This window comes from Hoplias malabaricus, chromosome 4 (assembly GCF_029633855.1).
Source record: "Hoplias malabaricus isolate fHopMal1 chromosome 4, fHopMal1.hap1, whole genome shotgun sequence".
NCBI classification, from domain to species: Eukaryota; Metazoa; Chordata; class Actinopteri; order Characiformes; family Erythrinidae; genus Hoplias; species Hoplias malabaricus.
The window spans coordinates 50,117,097-50,138,116 of record NC_089803.1 but is presented as its reverse complement, the minus strand read 5'-3'; the positions used below and the strand labels follow the sequence as shown (position 1 = coordinate 50,138,116).

Genomic DNA, 21,020 nt, shown 5'->3' with positions numbered 1-21,020 from the left:
TTTGAAATCTTCCCAGAGACATTTTCATATTTTATACATATTTTACACAACATGAACATTTTTAAATACATTTTAAATAGACATATATTTTTTAGAAAGTTAGCTGTCCTACCTTAGTTACTAATTGTTAACAAAAATGCACCAAAGTTGACAAGTTTGGAACTTTAATGTGTTATTTAAAGGAAATGTAGTTTTGGCTACATTTTATAAGGCTACATTTTTACAGCACTTGTGCTAGCTGCTAAAATTGTAAATATAGCCAAGTACTAAATTAATAAAATGCCAAACAAACTACTGCAAAGTTTTTTGTCAAGGGGAAAAAATAATTATACTATTGGCCTGTAGTCTAAACTTAGAAAAAGAAATATATAAAGCAGAAGTTGAGGGCATAATAATTGAGTACCCAAAGGGTCATTGGGCGTGCCCTTGAAGATGATGCGGTATGTTGTGAGGAAAAGGGCTCCCTCAGCTGGCAGCAGGGGTGTGCCACCCATCACAGCAGTGCCCTCTTCACGGCCGTCTGCAAGGAGGTGGACTCGCATTCCATCCATCACAAGTTCCTCACCTGGCAGTAGCGTGGGCCTCAGGAGCTTGGGCTACAGAAAAGGAGAGGGAGGGAGAGAAGAAATATCTAATAAATTAATGGTACCACTTTAGAATAAGACTACACCAAGGTTTTAAGTGGTTTATAATCAGTTTATTAACGGTTACGTTGTAAATATTAAAAATGATTAATAATAATTTATCAAATAGATAGAAAGTGCAACAGTGAACTGCTGTTTGCTAAATAGTGAACCCACATCCATCTACACTGTTAAACCTCAGATCTTCTCACCATTAACCCTGTCAGCTTTAGCACATACAGTTAGGCCCTTAGACAGTGACACAAGTTCTGGCATTTTAGGTGTTTACCAAAAGATATTCAAGATAAACCTATATAATAAAATGGGCTTAAAGTGCTTACTCTCATCTTTAATTTGTGGGTATTCACACCCCAATAGGAGGACGTGTTTAGGATTTACAGCTCTTAAATATGTAGCTGCCTCTTTTTCAAGGGATCAAATGTAATTGGACAATTATCTCAAAGGCTATTTAATGGGCTGCAAGAGCTATTCACTTGTTAATCCATCAACAAATTGGAAACTGTTGCTGTGAACCCACAACATGCGGTCAAAGGAGCTTTCAAAGGAAGTGAAACAGACAATCATTAGGCTGAAAAAAAGAAATCCATTAGAGAGATAGCAGAAATGTCAGGAGTGGCCAAATCAACAGTTTGGTGCATTCTGGGGGAAATAAAAAATTGGACCCTGATGAGCTCGGGAACTCAAAAAGGCCTGGACCTAGACCATGGAAGATGACAGTAGTAGATTATTTCAGAATTCTTTCCATGGTTAAGAAAACCCCTTCACGACATCCACCCAAACTGAAGAACACAGCCCAGGAGGAAGGTGTGTATCAGTACGTAATTCTCCCATAAAAAGAACACTTCATGAGAGCAAATACAGGGGGTCAGCCTCAAAAACAGAAATGCCAGATTATACTTTTCCAAAAAGACAATAATCTAAAGAAGCTACCCCGAGTCGTGGAACAGAATTCTTTGGACAGATGAATCTAAGCTCAACGTGTACCAGGCTGATGGGAAGAATAAAGTGGGAGCATAATGGCACGGGCATGAATGGCTTCAAACGGCACTGGGTCACTATTATTTTTTATTGATGATGTGACACAAGCAGGCGCATTAATTATGAAGTTTACGGGGATATACTTTCTGCTAAGATTCAACCAAATGCAGCAAGGTTGACTGGATGGCACTTCACAGTACAGATGGAAAATGACCCAAAACATCCTGCAAAAGCTACCCAGGTAGTGTAGTCTTATTTTAAAGTGGTACCAAATAAACATGCAAAACATCTCTCAAAACATGCCTACTGTGCAAAAACATCCAAAAGTTCATTTCAAACTTATGCATATCTTATTACTTCGACTTATTAAATCAAATAGCATTCAAATAGGCATGCACACTGCAGAACAAGGATTATAAATGTACTCATAAGTAATAACCCACAACTCTTAGTTTTGAGGATTTGTCAGTTTCAGTTTGCCATTGTAATGCATAGTAAAACTTATCACACACAAACCCAAAAATAGACAAGCAAAATAAGAAAAAACTTTGTTAATGTAAAATATTTACTAATTCTAAAATACAATGTCCTATCCCACACATTTTTAGGTAAATAACTGGGAGACTATGAGCTATGTGGAGTATTTTTCTATGGGAAACTCAGGGAAATTATTTGTTGTTCTTACATGAATTCTGATCTTTTTAAAATTAATCTAAAAATGACGAATCAAGGTTTTATGAACTATTAAAATTATTTGGGGGGAGATACTAAAGCTTATTCAAAGCCAAAGTCAATAAACTAACATATAAAAAATATTGAATAAAAGACCTACAGATATTGTGAAATCATTGCTAACACATTTTGGGGAAATTATCTGAGAAATGGTTAAATCATCCACACATTTTACTGGAGGGTCATGCTTTCTCATCTTGGCCTCCAGATTAAGCCATCTGTATGTGTCAGTATGCCTCACCTTCACAGACAAACCTTCACTTGCCTTAAACTATTCTTTCTTTAAACAGCTATTAACACTTTCAAAGCATGATGCTATGAACTAGTGCGCTCTCTCGTTCCACTGTTTTTTATTCATACTGGTCTTTACTTACTTACTACTATTTTGCTCCACTGCTCAACAGATGAATGAGAATAAATTGAAAGGGGACTTTTGACACTTGGTTCCTCTCCAAGTTTCTTTCTTGCCACTGTCACCTCAGCTTTCTCACTCAGTGGCAGTGTTTGAACTCCATAAAGCCAATTTGTGACAACACTAGAAGCAGAAAGCACTCTATTAAACTGAATTAATTTAAGCTGGAACAGTGCAGGGGGATCATAACTGGATGCAATATATTACAAAATCATTCACAAAAAGGGGAACACTACATTATATGGAGGATTGCTCTAATGAGGCATTAAAATCTACCCAAGAACTAATATGGCCAGCAGGAGGCAATCCAGATGAATTTTAGAAAGGCAAATAAAATCAGAGAACAGTGAGGTATAATTTGAATTTATATAACGTGGATCATCTTTTAAACAAATTGATAAAACAGCATCACTACACTGAGTCATGTTCATCATATTTTGTTTGTTTGACTTTTTCTGCTGTATGTGTGGATCTCACTCATTATGCACAGCATATTCCAGTGCTCTGAACCCTGGATAACAATATTGTGAGTATCCAGTTAAAGTCCAATATAAGCAAACTGAACTATACAAAGTGACACGTGGCACTCTGCTCTCAAAGTGGAAACCTATATGCATGGTTGCAGTTTCTCATGGCCAATAGTTTGCAAACTAAATCTCGTTAACCACATTAATATGAAAAGTATTATTATGTACTATGAAATGTCTACTGAGTCCTGCATTAACAATGATGAGAGTATTTTGAAAATGCATCATATAGAATTAGATAAATATTAACTACAATTAAACAACACAGTCCCAACCTGCTCACTAAAACCTTAGGCATAAATACAGCAAAAGAACCATATTTTAAGGTTATTTTAATGGTCAATTTGGTTTCTGCGCGCAAACCATGTTGCCGTCTTAAACACAACACTTCTGTGCAATGACAAAAAAAGCTGTACTAGTGCAAACACTGGTTTAGATACTTGTGATGCTTCCACACATTTATCTTTAAATTTTTTCCTGCTTTTTTGGAGAAAACAATACCTCCCCCCTTTTATCAAACACGTCTTTGAAAAACATCCTGCCTTGGAGACCACAGATCACTGTTTCAGCTAAAAGTCTTTCAATCTGTTAACTGTGTAGGTGTGTATATGAGTGAGTGAGATAATGAGTTTTCATGTTTAAAAAAATGCAGGCTCCAAACACACAGCTAAACTATATGATTAGCCCTAACAATGTATTGCCATTAGCAAAAATGTTTTTTGTGTAGCATTATCTTATGAGGATGATAATTAAATCAGACTGTGCTGCTCATTCCAGCATGCACCACACAATGTTGCCATTGTTCTGACGTACCTGCCATGGCACTCAGTGATGGTGGGGGGTGAGGTAGAATGTGGGGGTGTGGGCACAAGCAGGCCTGCATGGGTTTCTAGCTTGTCTTTGGAGTCCATCCCAATGTAAAAATAAGAGTTGGTTACCTTTTGGATGGGAGGCATTCTCTTGCTCTCCCTGTGGACTGCTTCCAATGTCTCGATGTGCATCTGAACAATATCTGCACAAAGAGCAACACATTTATTATCAATACTAAAACACTTCAATAAAAGTGTACTGAAATACATAGCGCCAATAGAACTGCTAATTTTCGGAAGTTTATTTATATATTTCAAGTGTTTTAAAAAAAGTCATTATCTCAGACAATTTGAATAATCAACACAAAACTCCTGCAAGGGTTTTCTAAGCCTTTAAAATTGTCCCTTAGTCTGGTTCAGTAGGCTACACAATCATGGGAAAGACTGCTGACTTGAAAGATGTCCAGAAGGCAGCCACTGACACTCTCCTGGCTGTATCCAAACATATTAATGCAAAGTTGAGTGGTAGGAAAAAGTGTGGTAGAAAAAGGTGCAGAAGCAACAGGGATAACCACAGCCTTGAAAGGATTGTCAAGAAAAGGCCATTCAAACATTTCTGGGGGATTCAGGGTGGCACAATGGCTTAGCGGTTAGCACGTTCGCCTCTCAGCACTGGGATCTTGGGTTCAAGTCCCATCTGGGTGGAGTTTCCATGTTATCCCCGTGTCTGCATGGGTTTCCTCCGGGGGCTCCGGTTTCCTCCCACAGTCCAAAAACATGGAGGGTAGGTGAATTGGCTTCTCTAATAACTGTCCTGGTGTGTGAGTGAATGAGTGTGTATGTGACTGAATGTCTGTATGTGTGAGTGCCCAGATATGGATAGGCACTCTGTCCTGGGTGAAATCCTAGTGCCCGATGCAGTCCTCCAGATGGACGGTTGTTCCTGGTCGAGAGTACGCTGTGTGCGTTTGGCAGACGCTTCTCACCAGTGTGTGTGTGTGAATTGAGCAGTGTGGATTGTAAAGCGTATAAAGTATAAAGATAGGTACGGAGTTGGTGCTACAAGAGCAATCACACACAGACATATCCAGTACATGAGCTACAACTGTCTCATTCTTTGTGTCAAGCCACAGACACAACTTCAGAAGCAGCTTACCTAAAAAAAAAGGACTGAAGCACAGTGGTCCAAAATCTTGTTTTCAGATAAATTTTGTATTTAATTTGGAAATCAAGGTCCCAGAGTCTGGAGAAATAATAGCGAGGCACACAATCCAAGCTGCTTGAGTCTAGTGTGAAGTTTCCACAAACCAGTGATGGTTTGGGGAGCCATGTCATCTGCTGGTGTTGGTTCACAGTGATATGTCAAGTCCAAAATCAGCACAGCCATCTTCCAGGAAATTTTAGAGCACTTCATGCTTCCCCTCTGCTGTCAAGCTTCATGGAGATGCAGGTTTCTTATTCAAGCATGACTTGGCACCTGTCCACACTGCCAAAAGTACCTATAGTTGGTTTAATAACTTGATAGGCCAGTAAACTCGCCCAACCTAAACCCCACAGATTCAAAAAGAAGACGACAGGCAGCACACCCAACAATGCAGACAAGCCAAAGGCTGCTATCAAAGCAACCTGGGCTTCCATAACACCTCAGCAGTGCTACAGGCTGATCACCTACATGCCATGGCGCGACAAAATAGAGTTACGTTTCTGACAAGTGTTAGTTACTTAAACTAGTGTAGGTATTTGGTTTTCTTCAGACTATACCCACTTCTGTTTATGTAGATATACCAGTGTTGTGCTTTGCAAAACTCCTTGGATATGTGATATTTTTTAGATAATGACAGTCTCTACCTGGTATCATGATGTGAAGGGCCTTGAGATGTTCATTGGTAACACCGCTTTCATTACACACTTTGTCTACAAAACGGTTGATGAATCGCACCACTGAGTTGGCCACATCTGAGCTCTCTGCATCCTCAAAACCACTCTCAGTGTCATAGCTTTCCGCCACGCTGCCAGCAATACTACACACATGCATGAAAAACAGAAAGATCAGAGACATTGGATTAGTGTGGCTGTACAATGAATTTCTTCTATGTTTGAGGTGTGTGTGTGTTCCTTTTAGTGAACACAGATGTCCACACCAACTAACTGTTAGCATGTTTGCTAATGACAGCATACAAATGTATATTAAACAGAACGTGATTAAAACCCCTTTGTTTTGGGTTATTAAACAGTATACAGGTTAAATAGGAACAACGATAAATAATGTATATCCAGTAATGCATTAGAATAGAACAGGAAATATATATTAGACATGGTGTTCCAAAACATAATTATCTGAAAATATCTTATATAAATATACTATCTTACAAATTATATTACAGTGCCTACAATCATAAGCTGTTTTTAATTAAATAATTTAGTCTAAAACTTTGTCTCCTTTATTTTTCAACAGTTCAATTCAATTTCATGTATAAAGCAATTTTCTTTTTATCACTGGTGTTGTCACAAAACACGTATACAAACATTTGGGTCTTACCTCCAAGTGAGCAAGCAATGTGACAAGGCAAAGAAAAACTCATAAGGAGAGTCCTTAAGGACCTTGATAAAACAGACTAAAATTAGACGTTATTCTTAGTGTCTTCCGCCTGGAGAAATGAATCACAAAATGGGTTTTACTGCTAAGACCATATGCTTTAAAGGTGTAAGAATTTAATAACAAATCTCTCAGTGCCAAGCTCTTCAAAATATAGTTTGAACATTCCCTAAAATGTTATACCAATCAGTCTGTTTTAATCACAGGAAGTGTGGAATAATAACTATAAGCACTATAATATTTAAAAAGTAAAATGTATGTTGCCATTGGCTCAGTTGCCACTTCAATTCAATTCCGTACCTAAAATTTATCATATTTTTATATGGTAAAATTTGTGTAAATATGCACCCATATTTATTTATACATTCATTAATTATTCATTTTTATGTTTTACATATTTCTGAAATATATGTTTGTTCAATTCTACTCTGTACAGCTGTATAAGCTGAAAATATCTGAGGATCAGCCAATCACAATGTGGAGTCCCACTCTGCAGTCATTTACTGACACAAAGCCTTAACTGAAACATTGAAGAATGAAAAAGCAATATTAAGAAATACATCAACTTTAAAGTGTAAATAAATAAGTAAAATGGAAAACCAACCTTATGTACAACAGAACAATACTATGAAATACAATCTTAATTGATCAATTGTCACTCTGTTGTGAAAGAAAGAAAGAAAGAAAGAAAGAAAAAAAAAAAAAAAGAATGTGGGGTGACTCGTCCCTCCCCTACAGACCTGTTAGTGACGTAGCTGTTGCTGACACTCTCCACTTCGGTGAGGCCAGTGGTGCGAAGAAGACGGTTCTTGCTAGTGTCAAGTGGCAACAACAGGTAGCTCATGCGGTTGGCGTAATGGATGGCCTGGCTGAAGACTGTGCTCTCTTCCTTTTGCACGCGTTCCTGCTGAATCTCCTTACTCAGTGTAGGCCACAGCCGTGTCTGCTCTGATGCTAACTCCAGAGCACTCAGCTTCTCCAGGCCACATGTACCCTCCTCATCCTCACAGAGAAAGAGGGGCAAAGGAGAGAACTTATTAAATCAGAAAAGTCAGAAATAAATTAAAGCCACTTTTATAATCGCATTTTGTGATCATTCTTCTAATCATAAAATATTTTGTGATAAATGTGCTCAAATTTATGATGCAGATATTAATCTTTAGAGAGATTTGCGTAATCATTTTTTCTGCTGTTTTCTTTCATTGGATTTCAGTTGGGTGGAACTAAATTTGGCTTACTTGAAGACAGGTCTGAACCCGACTTAGCTATACATTTATGTCATTTAGTGGTCAAATTAATTTTCCGAAATGTAAAGAGGGAAACAGACTAACAATTCCACAATGCTACACATAATATTACAAATCATTAGTAGCAAAATAGCTATATTAAAAATGAACTCTTAATATTATTTGTTGTTTATTCAGTACTGTGCAAAAGTTTTAGGCTTATGCAAGAAATGCTGGAAAGTAAAGATGACTTAAAATATAATGGAATTAATTCTTTATTACTTGAAAGAAAAAGACAACAATATGCAGTAAACATTAATAAACGAAAGAAAGTCAGTATTATATGTGACGACCATTTGCTTTTTTCTTTTTTTTTTTATATTAGTCCTAGTTACAATTTATACAGTTTTCTAAATAAATTAGACAGTACTTTTACTGAGTGTCTTGGAGAACCTGCCATAGTTCTTTTAAGATATCGGATTGACACTTTTTTTTCCCCATGCAAAAACTCAGAAGCCTTCTTTATGGTTTTTTTAATGTAACTTTAACAAGTTGCTTTCTTTACAGAAATAAAATTAACATTGTTATTATTCATTCATTCATTGGTAAAGTAAATCTAAAACGCTTTGTACCGACTCAATAATGCAGATTTCATAAATTATCAGAATTTGTACTAAAAAAAAAAAAACTTTTGCACAGTACTGTATATTCTGCTGGATGCTGCTCATCTGACTATGAAAAGCTCTTACAGGGCTTGATGTGCTTCCGTTCTCAGTTTCCAGGTAGAGTGCTCTGATATGTTTCTGCACGTCACTGTAAAACATGGCCTCCCAAAACTGCATGTTGGTCCATACCAAGTGCTCCTGTACACAACTGTAGGCAAACTGAGTGATTCCTCCACCAAGTTTCTGTAACACACACAAAGGCATACAAATCACTGAAAATGTGTCTTTTGAAATAGTTAAAGGCATAATAGGATAAACTAAATAATAATAGCATAAATGTGGTGGTAAGGTGCCTGAAACTCTGAAAGCCCACTTTTAATTTAATTAGAACTGCACTGACACCTTGCATATTGCCACTGTCCACTGAAAATCTATAGCAACTTTGTAAGGGGGGGAAGAGGAGAGAGAGAGAAAAAGAAAAATAAAAAAAAAACTTTTAATGGAAGTTAATTTAAAACGATTTTATTAACATTCATCATGACATTTTCACACAATGTAAAAAAACTACTACACTCGCTGTAACTTCATAAATTCTAATTGTACCTAACACTGAGCATGCATTAATTTTTCCAGTCAGGGTAAAACATGGTTTATTCATCAGTTAGGAAACAGTAGATATATCGTAATTGATTTCATGAGGGTTGATTGAGTGTACAGTTGCTGATGTAGAGTTTAAAGTCCACATGAAATTGGTGGCATTGAGCATGCATTAATAGTGACAGTGGGGCTAGTTACAGCCTTAGTAACAAGGAGGTTCAATTTAGGCCCCGTCCACACAGATGTGTTTATTTTAAAAAACATTTGCTCTCTAAAAATGTTCCTCTTTATTTTCAAAAATATCCCTGTCCAGACGAATACGATAATGGCTGCATCATCATGCAATTCCAGTAGGGGGCCATATAACCTTTTACGTGGGACCATTAAAAATACCACAAACCATGAAAGAAACAGTGGTTTAATCCCAAAAAGCCCAATACTCATTGCGCAAGTCATGAACTTACTGAATCTAGAACTTAATAGTCCATTATATATTTCTAATATAAAAGAATATATTTATTCATATGTGAGAATATGAAATCTAGTGCTATCTGCATATATGTATTGTACTTATATGACTTATGTAATTCACTATATAAAGGACTGGTGCCCCCTCCAGGGTGTATTCCTGCCTTGTGCCCAATGATTCCAGGTAGGCTCTGGACCCACCGCGACCCTGAACTGGATAAGGGTTACAGATAATGAATGAATTCACTATTATAGGGAGTGAGGAGCTATTTAAATTTCAGACAGAGACAAACACAATCAGTGACATCATTGTTTCCTAAAACTTCAGTTTCATTGTCCACAAACAGCAGTGAAAACTTTTTTTTTTTTTAAACCTCCATTTTCAGTGACCTAAAACACATTTTTGTGTGGATGGGAGGCTAAAATGCAGACAAAGCCCTGTCAATGTGGACGAAGTCATAGATTAATGTTTATGTGATTAGTTAATATGTAAGCCTAATAATTTGGTGAGGGATATTTGTACACATTCAATTCAACTACACAACTGAACTGATAATTCGCTGTCATTATGAAATTACAGAGCTTAGTTCATTATTAATCCCCAAATTTTAAAAGCTGGCATGCAAGGATACATTGATTTGTAGGCATCTAAATGTAAGGAAAATATCCACTATTTCAGGTCAATTATTTTCGTACTTTTATGCTTAATTATACACAGAGACATATTTGCTGCTGATTTTCTTGGAAATTGTGTCATTACAAGAAACACTGTAGTTAGTAAGATTAACATACCCGGCAGAATGCTGTGACCAGGGGCAGTAGACTTGCTGCAATGCCATGTTCATCCATGTGAGAACAGTCCTAAATACATAGAGCAGCATAAGAAGCAGGTTACAAGATAGCAATTATAATCCTAATAACCCATGTTGAATTTAATCTTTATACTCTTACAATCTGTACACACTTACAATAGTTTTAAAATTCAGTTTTGTTCCTTAAAAGGCACTTTACATTCTCTTCTCCAGAAGGTGAGGAAATTATTTCTAAGACTTCATTATAGAATTGATAATAAAATAAAAGAACATAATACAAGTCCTGGAGATTAAATTGGGTGTAAGGCTGGGGTCCTCAAACTTTATAATCAAAGGCCCAGCTCACAGTTTTTCACTCTTTCTGGGGGCCCAAATAATTTGAAAAAAAAAAAAAAATCATCTGAATCTCCAAATAAGTTGGATTGAAGTGGCCCTAAAACACCTTCGCAGTCAGTGACACTGTCCCTTAATCAATACGAGACGCGAAGCAGACGGTATCTCTCCCGCAGCCGTGTGTTTACAATGCTTTGTCTCCTTACAGCCTCTCACGCGTTAGGGAGAAATGGTGTGGGTTCAGGAGGTGGGATTGTGAGAACAAAATCTTAACTGTTTTTACCAAAAACATAGACGGACCATTGTATTGTAATTTTCGTCCATAATGATTGCTAGGGACAATTCAGTAGTCGCTGGATTGCTGGTATGCTGCCCGTAGTTAAAGAGGCCAGTCAGATGAAAGCAGTGGGCTGTATGTTTGAAGGCCCATGGTGTAAGGTTTAATTATGTTCCCTAATTAAAGATACTGAATATGTACCCTTAAGGTTGCCACTGACAGTGTACATCAAAACAGCATGATTTATATAATTCATCTACACAATGAAAAAAACACATGTTCAATCACAATCCAGCAGACAGTAGGAAATGGTGATTTGGTCACATGTAATAACACTGAAACAAACCCAACAAACGCAAACTGAAACATATAAACAAGAGCCAGTGTCTGAAGAATGTAGCATAGTAAGACTCTGGCTGTACCTGGAGAGCGCAGTTCATCATGCGGATGATACAGTCAAACTGCTGGTCATCCAGCACTGCTCTGTTCTGCAGCACATGCTGGTTCAGCTCCTGAGTTAAACACACACGTGCTGCACGCCCTTTCAGTGCCCTCAATACAGCCGGCATCAACTATAGACGTACACACACACCAGAAAGACATAAGAGAATCATATACAATTTTGAAATTAAGAAAATAATGTCACGTCAGCCCAGACCAGGTCCAGTGTTCACTCATAAAGCTTGCTCTCCCCTGAATACTAGACATGTTTATTTCACCTGTCCCTTAACATACTTACTACTATATTTTGTTTGACTATGGCCTACAATTCTAAGATTATATATACTTGTGTTTCTTTTCTGTTTTTGACAACTAGCTTTAGATTTAAGTTTATTATCGTGCTCATTGTGTTGTTTTGTTTGCAACATTGGATTCATTACTTGGTGTCTTATCCTTCTATTTTTTCGATTAAGTTTTCTCTGTAACAAATAAACCTGCCTCTGACTCCAGATCATATTTCTGGAGTTTATGCTGAGATAAGATTTGCCATACATGGAGCCAGCAAGAACAGAGGAGGGAGGAAATAATAAGGCAAGAACAGGAAGCTTCGAAACAAAAAGTTACATCAGGGGAGCTGCCGGTTCTAGTAGACACAGCTGCTACTGTTAGCATCCCAGCATATGAATTTCAGTTCCTAAAAAGCATTATCGTTCTCTGGAACATTGTAGGGCTGTCCTTATGCAATGCAGTCCATATATTAAACATCATATAAATCTGCCTGGCAATAGATAAAACTTTGTTATTTCACTTCTCACCCCAAGAGTTGGGCTACAACTTTAAACGGACACTGAATCAGAAAACAAAATTTCACATTCTTCAAAACTGTATTTGACCACATCCAAGCAGGAAAATTAGTTGAAATTTATTTAAGTGAAATACAAATCAGATTACTCGTAGAATCAGAGTTTTAGCATGTTATTCTGACGTTTAATTAAGATGCTATGAGATCATTTTATTAGATAAGATAGAACAGAAAAAAATAGCAGCAGCTTTTTCAAGATAAAGATAAAACACTAAACCAATTACTAAACGAAAATAAAACTACTCTCTTTAGAATAAGATAAAACCAAAAATAAGTAATGTTAATATGATTGCACATTGTTCATAATTATAACACATTGGCCATGGATGGTGGGTCGTAGCTACTGCTACTGCTCCTCCTATCCGTCCATCTTTGTCCTGCCCCCCAGCACAGCCCAGAGGTATAGCAGAAGCCAGAGGTTTAAAGGGTGAAGAGGGGCCAACACCGTGGCCTGGGGTGCTCCAGTGCTTCTGATCACAGTGTCAGATGTGATGTCCTTCAGTCTGACATACTGTAGCCTGTCAGTGAGGTAACTGGAGATCCAGGCTAGCAGGTAGGGGTCCACTTGCGTCCTTTCCAATTTGTCTTAAAGAATAAGGGGCTGGATGGTGTTGAAGGCATTTGAGAAATACAGGAAGAGAATCCTCACTGTGCCATTACTCAGATATGAGTGGGCTCAGTGTAGCAGATAGAGTATGTGCATTCTCCACTCCAACACCCGCCTGGTATGCAAACTGGTCCTGGGCATGTTGCACCTGGGGTCAGAGGAGGCTGAGAAAGAGCCCCTCCACTGTCTTCATCAGGTGTGATGTGAGTGCCACAAGTCGGAAGTCATTGGGCTCACCTGGTTGGTTCTTCTTGGGGGGACAGGAATGATGCATGATGTCTTCCAGAGAGTGGGCACACTTCCTAGCTGCAAACTAAGGTTGAAGATGCGTTGTAGTGGTTCTCCTAGTTCAGCAGCACAGGTCTTCAGTAATCATAGACACACCTTGTCTGGGTCTGCTGCTTTCCTTGGGTGGAGCTTCCTCAGCTGTTCTCTGACCTGGTCTGTAGTAAGGTGTGGAAAGAATTGTGTTGAGGTGGGGAAAGGAGAGGAGGAGGAGGGGGCTACCAAGGTGTCTAGGGGTCTGAATTTTGTTTGTATTTAGCAGGATGGCTGTAGTGGGGGTGGGGGGCATGGACTGGTTGAAGCTGTTGATGAAATATTTAAGTTTATTCGCTTCCTCCATTGTCCCCCCTACAACTCTAGTGTTTGTCTTGTGGCTTGTGATGGTTTTCACAGCTTTCCAGACCTCCCTCATGTTTTCTCTACCAGCTTCTGCTCTACCTTCCTCCTATAGCTGTCCTTTACTCCTCTAATGCAGTGTTTCACCTCCTGCTGTGCTGCCTTCATCGCATCCTTGTCTCTGATCCTGAAGGTAGCCTTCACCCCGTTGAGGACAGTTTTGATTCCCGCGTTACCCATGGTTTGTTGTTAGGATTACAGGATTCTTGGCAGGGGAGTCCGTCAGACAGTGTGTCATCCCCTCTATGTCTTTCACTGTGTTGGTTTATCAGCACACCCCAGACCACAGGGTTGTAACAGTCTCTCAAGGCATCTATCTTCGCAGGAGACCACCTCTTGATGGAGAGAGTTGTTATTGGCTGTCTTTGGAGCAGGGCCATTTACTGTGGCTGTAGGTGGGCCAGGCTGTGATCCTATTTCCCTAGAGGGGGGAAGGGCGTGACGCTGTATATATCCCTTACATTAGCATATAGCAAGTCAATTGTCCTATTTTCCCTTACATTTACATTTATGCATTTGGCAGACGCTTTTATCCAAAGCGACTTACAAAAGAGGATCTAACATTCGAACTAACTAGCCCTTGTGGGGCTGGCCCCGAATATTCGTTTGTTAGGTAGGTAGTCGGTTTATAATTTTGAAATTCGGATATTAGTTTTTTTGATAAATTTGGTGAAAGGCAACCCTCCACTCATCATGTATTCAGACTTGTCAACATAAAATTATTGAACGAAGCCTAAAACAGGCTAACTGCAAAAGCATGGCAAAGCTACAGTTCAGTTTGTCAGCTTTGTGCCCTTAGTAGCACCATGTAGTGCATGAGTTAGTGACTCGGCAAGCTGAGCCATGTTGGGAGCCAAAGTGCGGCTTTAATTTTTACAGTGGTGCTGAGAGCTGATTCCCAGAACATTAGGGCTGGCCCCAAATATTCAAGTATTCAGATATTTGTTCATTGGGTATGTATTCCATTTCTAATTTTGAGATTTTTGGATAAATGTGATAAAGGCAACACTCCACCACATTCAGGTTCCAGCAGTAAAAACACTCCACCCATATTCGGGCTCATCAACATAAAAGTCTTTGTGCAAGTGAAGACTTAATATCAGTCATATAAAACAGCCTAACATGCTAAAACCTAAAACGAAGCAAGGCCACAGTTCATTTTGTCAGCTTTGTGCCTGAAATAAGAGCACTTCTTCTCAAACTGGTTAAATTGTGTATACTCTGTGACTGTAGTTAGTGAGCTAGTTAGCTAGCAGGTTAGAGAGTGCAGCGAGAGAAGCCACGCTTTGAACAACTGCGCAGCCTGGAGAGAAGGATAAAGCAGAGGTCGGAAGCGGATTTTGTTAATGACAACAATATACATCACCCCACACTCAAATATTCCCAGAATGCCCCGGCCGAAGCTCAGAAGCCCAAAAAATGGTATTCGGCACAGCCCTAGAAATCAGCCAAAGTAGAGTCCAAATTTGCATGTTTAAAAACCCCAGAAATTATAATAAACCCCTCAAGGTGCTGTGTCTGCAGCCTTGTTGTGATGTGGCGAACCTTCTCACAAGCCGAAGCTGCGTCCGCTTTTGGAGGGATGTAAACACAGATGGTGATCACATGACTGAACTCCCTGGGCAGATAATATGGTCGTAGGCTAACGGCTAGTAGCTTGAGATCCTGACAGCCCATAACAAACTTTACTGTGATATGTCCTGGGTTATACAAACGGTTGTTAACATAAATGATGAGCCCTCAACCTTTGCTTTTTCCGCACGCTTTAGTGTTTCTGTCAGCTCTCACAGCGGTGAATCCTAGCAGGTCCATGTTAGCATCCGGTACGAAGTGGGTTATCCATGTCTCCATAAAAATGAATAAGCTGCTCTCGCGGTAAATCTTATTTGATCTTATTTGATCTTATTCAGCAGTGAGTTCATGTTCCCCATGATTACAGAGGGAATCTTTGGTCGTATCCTGGTTCGTCTTGAATAAGTGAGCAAACTGTCTCTTGGTTGCATTAAACAGTTCAAAATATCCATGGGATATGTATCAACAAAAGATACTCAGTTTCTTTGTCAGAAGAGCGGAAAACGGTCAGAGAAGTGATTAGAAAGGTTATTAAAGAGCTAAACTGAATAGCTACTGGAGAGGCAGCCATCTCACGCCTATTTTAATTCCATGTTAGGGAAATATGCTGTGATACAGCAGCAAAGAATACAGGACTGAAGTATCAGGAGTATACATTAATGTTAAGATATGAAATATAAAGATTAATATAATATAAATTAGGTATAATTAAAGTAACAATTTTACAGTTTGTAAACACTATAAAATAATGTTACTTTAATTATACACAAGATTGAAAGTCATATTGCACAGCATTGTTCACATTTCTGTTATTTTCAGAATATATTGCTTTCACTAAATTAAGTACAAACCTTTTCAGTGGCCAAATTAAGTATCATTATATATAGACTCTATATAGAAGTCCATCATATATAATGACAGCAGCACTGCTAGTGCAAATGTCAAACAAATTTATAAAAAAAACTGTACCTTATTGGCCTCCAGCATTTTGTTGTCAAATATATAATTGATGCAATTCCTGACCACCTCTAGTCTCCTGGCACTGTTAGCCAAGACACTGCAATTCTTGTCCATAATGTCTGCTGCAAACAAGCAGAAAGAGACATTAAATCTAAGAGATATTTAATTATTTAAAGTAAATAAACGAGAGAGAGAGAGATTGTGTTAACAGAAACAAATGATCAAACGTATGTGTGTAACAGTGTGACTTAACACTGAATTTCTAATTGTGTATATCAGGGACAATGTATTAATTGTGATGTAATGCAACAACATTGTTTAAATACTGCAGTTTGGAAAACCATCAGCAACATTCGGTATGTATACTGTCAGTATTTTCATTCATTCAATAAACAGTTAGTTTCACAAAAAACGTATGCAGATTATATTCATGAATGTGATTGCGTCTTTGAATTTTTGAAAAGCGCTATATAAATATAATGGGGGTTTTTTTCAATAAATTGCAAATTGGATGAAATCAAACTGTTTTGTAATTTCAAATGGCAAATAACTAACTATCCCAGAATCTGTAATTAACCAGGTAATTATCCATAGAGCGGGACTCCCACAAGATCATGGCTTCCGAAAATTACTGGAGTAAATGACTGATTGCAGTTTTAAAACATGCGAACAATAGTGACATGTACAATCGAGTCAAATTGTAGATAGCATATTTAGATATTTTCTTATTAAAATATGTATAGAGATGCCTCCAGTGTACACCTATAATATGTGCTCAGACTCACCCAAAGGAGGTCCAGAGGGGACCATCTCCTTCACTTCAGCCTTGACCACAGCTGGAGCCGTGATGAGCTTAGCAGCAGCATGGTCAATAAACAGCTGTACAGCCACCTCATCCAGCACTGGAAAGGAGGCCAGGGAAGCATGAGGTTGAGACTGAGGACCCTCCGTCGGCCGCTGCACTTTGTGCATTGCAACTGCTGGGTACGGGTTCTCCTGAAGAGTGAAGTAGAAATACACAGTGTGAGAGAATTTGTTTAAAATAAATAAATATTTAGAAGTGATGTAAATAGATCACATATCTGTAATCTTAAAATAACTTGGTTTTAAAGGAACAACAAGGTCTAAAAGTGAACTTGAGATTGTTTTTTTAATAAATAAATTTCACTACTCTGCCATAATATTAAAATGAACTTGTGAACTTCTATCAGTTACATTTACCATGCAGGTGCACTATCATTCTACAACTACAGACAGTAGTCCATCAGCTGCTCTCTATAATTTGTTAGACCCATTTTGGTTTTAATATCAGAACCACCACAGAGCAAGTATTACGTGGGGGTAGATCATCCTCCTTTTTTTTATCCTTTCTTATTTTAATGTCTTACTGTTTCTCAGCACTGCAGGGAGACAAAAAATCAATTAATAAAGGATGATAAAGAATTTAATAGTTATAAATAGAGCTAAAAAAAACATTACTCAGCTATAATATTGTATTCACAAAGAGCAGCACAACACACAGTAACATGCCACTACTGTCAGTCTCACTGCAGTGCTCTAACTATTGAATTATTTCTCGCTTTGCAAAAAGGTATCCATCTTCTCTTGATGAAATTAACCGAAACCAAAAAAGCCAAACGATAGAAAACCATTTCAAGTGTTAAAATACTAGAGCTGAACTAGGGACTCAGCAGTAAGGCAAAAGACCTAAGATGAAACAAGATTCATACGTTTTTGAAGAGCTGCTCTGCCAGCTCTTTTATGTGGTTCATGATTTTGTGGGGATTGCCTAGCTCCTGCCGAATTCGCTCCACCTGGTTGGCAATAAGCTGTGGAAAACAAAGGTGTGATAGAAACAAAGACTTAGAACATGTCATCAGCTTTCCTCATTTTCTAGCATTTACATAAACATATCTCCAATGAGCCTCACATCATCAAACAGATCTGTGGGCCTGTAGGGTGGGCCTCTCTCCGACACAAAACCTGCATACGCCATGCCATCTAGCACCTTCATCAGAAAGTCATCCTCAGACAGAGTCCGCTGACCCAGAAAAGCAGCCTGAAAAGGAACAATTAATATGTTCTAACAACATATGGTATCTTGAAAGGTGATTTGGCCACACTTTATATTAAGTGCCTTTAATAACTGTAGTTACACATTAAAAACACATGTAATAACTGTGTAACCATTGGTGATATATTCACTGGAACAGATGGATTAACATAGTACAGCTTCTGCAAATGCACATCTGTACCAATTTTGGTTATTATGAGAAAGACATCTGGGACCTACTTGCCTGACCCTCTCTATAAGTGCCCTGGACTCTATTAATTTAAATTAATTATTAGCAACACCATCATTATTTAAGTAATCTGGATAAAATGAATCCCTTACAATGTAATTTGACATAGTACTTTCATTTTTGACCCAAATACCTTATAGAAACGAATGACAGGTTCTGGGTGGATGCGTATGATGTGCAGACACCAACGGTAGCCCTGGAAGAGTTGGGCAAAAAGCCACAGGAACACAGCACGAATCTCCTTATCCTAGAGTACACAATAAATAAATAAATAAATAAATAAATAAATAAATAAACATATCACAGAATCCAACACTAGGCAGCTACTTGGACTTGGCCCCATCAAGAAAAAAAGTATGCAGTGGAGCCCAGATGATACCAGGCTACAGTTTAGACAACATATATAGTGGACTGATTTCAGGAAAATAATTTTATAAATTTATAACATTATTAATTTCATAATAAAATTGAAGTGTTTTCTGTAAATTAAGCTCTAGGCTTCTTTTGTGCGATGTGGTGTTTTGACATCACCTCCTATAAATTAATCATTACAAAAAATTGTTAATCTTTTAGCCCTACCGTCCAAAGTAAATACCATTAATATTACAAATACATAATACCCAAGAATATCAAGTGTTCACATACCTGGATCTTAAGAGCTGAGGGCTGGGTGTGGGAGGGGGGGAAGGCATAATCAGCTACTTCCAGCTCTGGATCCAGTACCTATGCAACATAAAAACAAGCATACAAAAGGTATAAACACAAATAGATGTGTGTGTTGCCCTGTGAAGGACTGGCGCCCCATCCAGGGTGTATTTGTGCCTTGCGCCCAATGATTCCTGGACCCACCGTGACCCTGAATTGGATAAGCAGTTACAGATAATGAATGAATGAATGAACATTAAACAGAGCAATATAATATAGTAGTTATAAAAATACAAACATGGTTCTCGTTATCTCACTCTACTTCAAATATATTTGTCACATAAAAGACAAGTAAAAAATTCATACAGTGCTTTTTGTATTAGCACCATACAGCATATTAATGCAGTAACTGGCTGCAGCACCAAGTACTGTATCCATAAATCGATATGCCTTTCTGTTCTGACTGTTGATTTAAGGCAGACCCAAAACAACAATCATTGTAATGAGGGAATGGTAAATTAAAGCCAGATATTGTAGCTTCACTGCTTCCAGGAGAGTTTGTCTCTTAACTTACACCTTGTTTAAGAGCAGGTGCAATTACATTTTCGTCTTCTATATTGTAAAAAATGTACATCTAAGAAAACGTAATGATTTCATCTCTTGCAGATTTGCATGACTTCTGGAAAGTTTTAACCTGCTAATTGGCATCACTGTTATAATGCTCGTCTTTAGCAAAAGCATTGTGATCACACCTAACTACACTCAATTTTTAATATTGGGTTTCCCAAAGCAGGAGCTAATAGCATTTTCAGAAAGCTCCCTCTGGGTCTGCCCCTTAAATATGTTGATATATTTAAAAGGCTCAAATGTTGATGCGGTCAAATTTGTTATCTGTGTGCACACAAATTTATAATGATTAAGTAGTCATAAAAACAAAACAAATATGTAAAAGTAAAGCTAGGCTCTAAATCCATCCAAAGATCACATCTAGGTAGCTTGTGGAATGGGCATAGTGAATTTTAATCACACCAGGTTTGCCTGAGGACTATATAAGCTGTGTTTAGGCATTAAATCCATGAATAGAGTAACAAGCCGCATCACAGCTCCACAATTCTACACCACTCTTACTTAACAAGACGTCATACAATATATCACATATATATTGGGATAAAACTGTGCTGAGACCTGCTGCACATATAAAAGCTGTTGTTTGGAATAGTGAAAACTGATGTTCTTTGTTCATTTTAACCAATTGCTGCATTGAGTTAATTGAATAGCAATAATGAAAAAAAAAATGACCAACAGAACTTTATTGTGGCATTTTTGCCGATTATACACAATTCTTTTTCAAATTCTTCTAATAAAATACAGACGCCCATGTTTAATAGTTTAACGTAATAAAATCCCAGCACATTAGGAATAATCTCTTTAAATATTTTGCCACTAAGTACATGGTTACAGTTTCTGTAATTCTAGTTATTAAACTAATACAATGCCCATAAACATCTCTAAAATTCACTAACTGCTCATTTTCTTTATGTGCTTATAATTTTTCTGCAGTGTACAAAAGAAGAAAATGATGTTTATGGCCATTTTATTAGTTTAATAACTAGAATTACAGAAAATGTTTATTTATTTATACATTATATTATACACACACTAAATGTTTATGAATCCTTTATATAAATTGAACTTTAAAGCTATAATGTGTTTTAAAAAATACATCAATAACTAAAAAAATTTAAATTTACGGGAAGCACTCCAACAAGGAAACGTTGGGAAAATAGCCACGTCACATGCAGTCTCATTTAACAACTGCTGGTAAAAATAAAGTCTATATAAAAAGTTGTTTTTTTTGTTTTTTTAAACTTTT

General features: G+C 37.7%; 1 protein-coding gene across 4 annotated transcripts in view; it reads right to left on the bottom strand.

Moving 5' to 3' along the window:
• Positions 1-21,020, bottom strand: part of sbf1 (SET binding factor 1) — a 121,819-nt gene that overhangs the window by 27,778 nt on the left and 73,021 nt on the right. For all 4 annotated transcript variants that reach the window (XM_066667977.1, XM_066667980.1, XM_066667979.1 and 1 more), the window contains 13 exons: positions 19,148-19,225; positions 18,636-18,749; positions 18,130-18,258; positions 17,930-18,028; positions 16,985-17,195; positions 16,209-16,321; positions 11,499-11,648; positions 10,447-10,515; positions 8,674-8,832; positions 7,439-7,701; positions 5,951-6,123; positions 4,232-4,305; positions 404-596 (listed from right to left, as the gene is read on the bottom strand). In XM_066667977.1, coding sequence (XP_066524074.1) covers positions 404-596; positions 4,232-4,305; positions 5,951-6,123; positions 7,439-7,701; positions 8,674-8,832; positions 10,447-10,515; positions 11,499-11,648; positions 16,209-16,321; positions 16,985-17,195; positions 17,930-18,028; positions 18,130-18,258; positions 18,636-18,749; positions 19,148-19,225 — 1,825 coding nt within the window. The remainder of the gene's footprint in view (positions 1-403; positions 597-4,231; positions 4,306-5,950; positions 6,124-7,438; positions 7,702-8,673; positions 8,833-10,446; positions 10,516-11,498; positions 11,649-16,208; positions 16,322-16,984; positions 17,196-17,929; positions 18,029-18,129; positions 18,259-18,635; positions 18,750-19,147; positions 19,226-21,020) is intronic.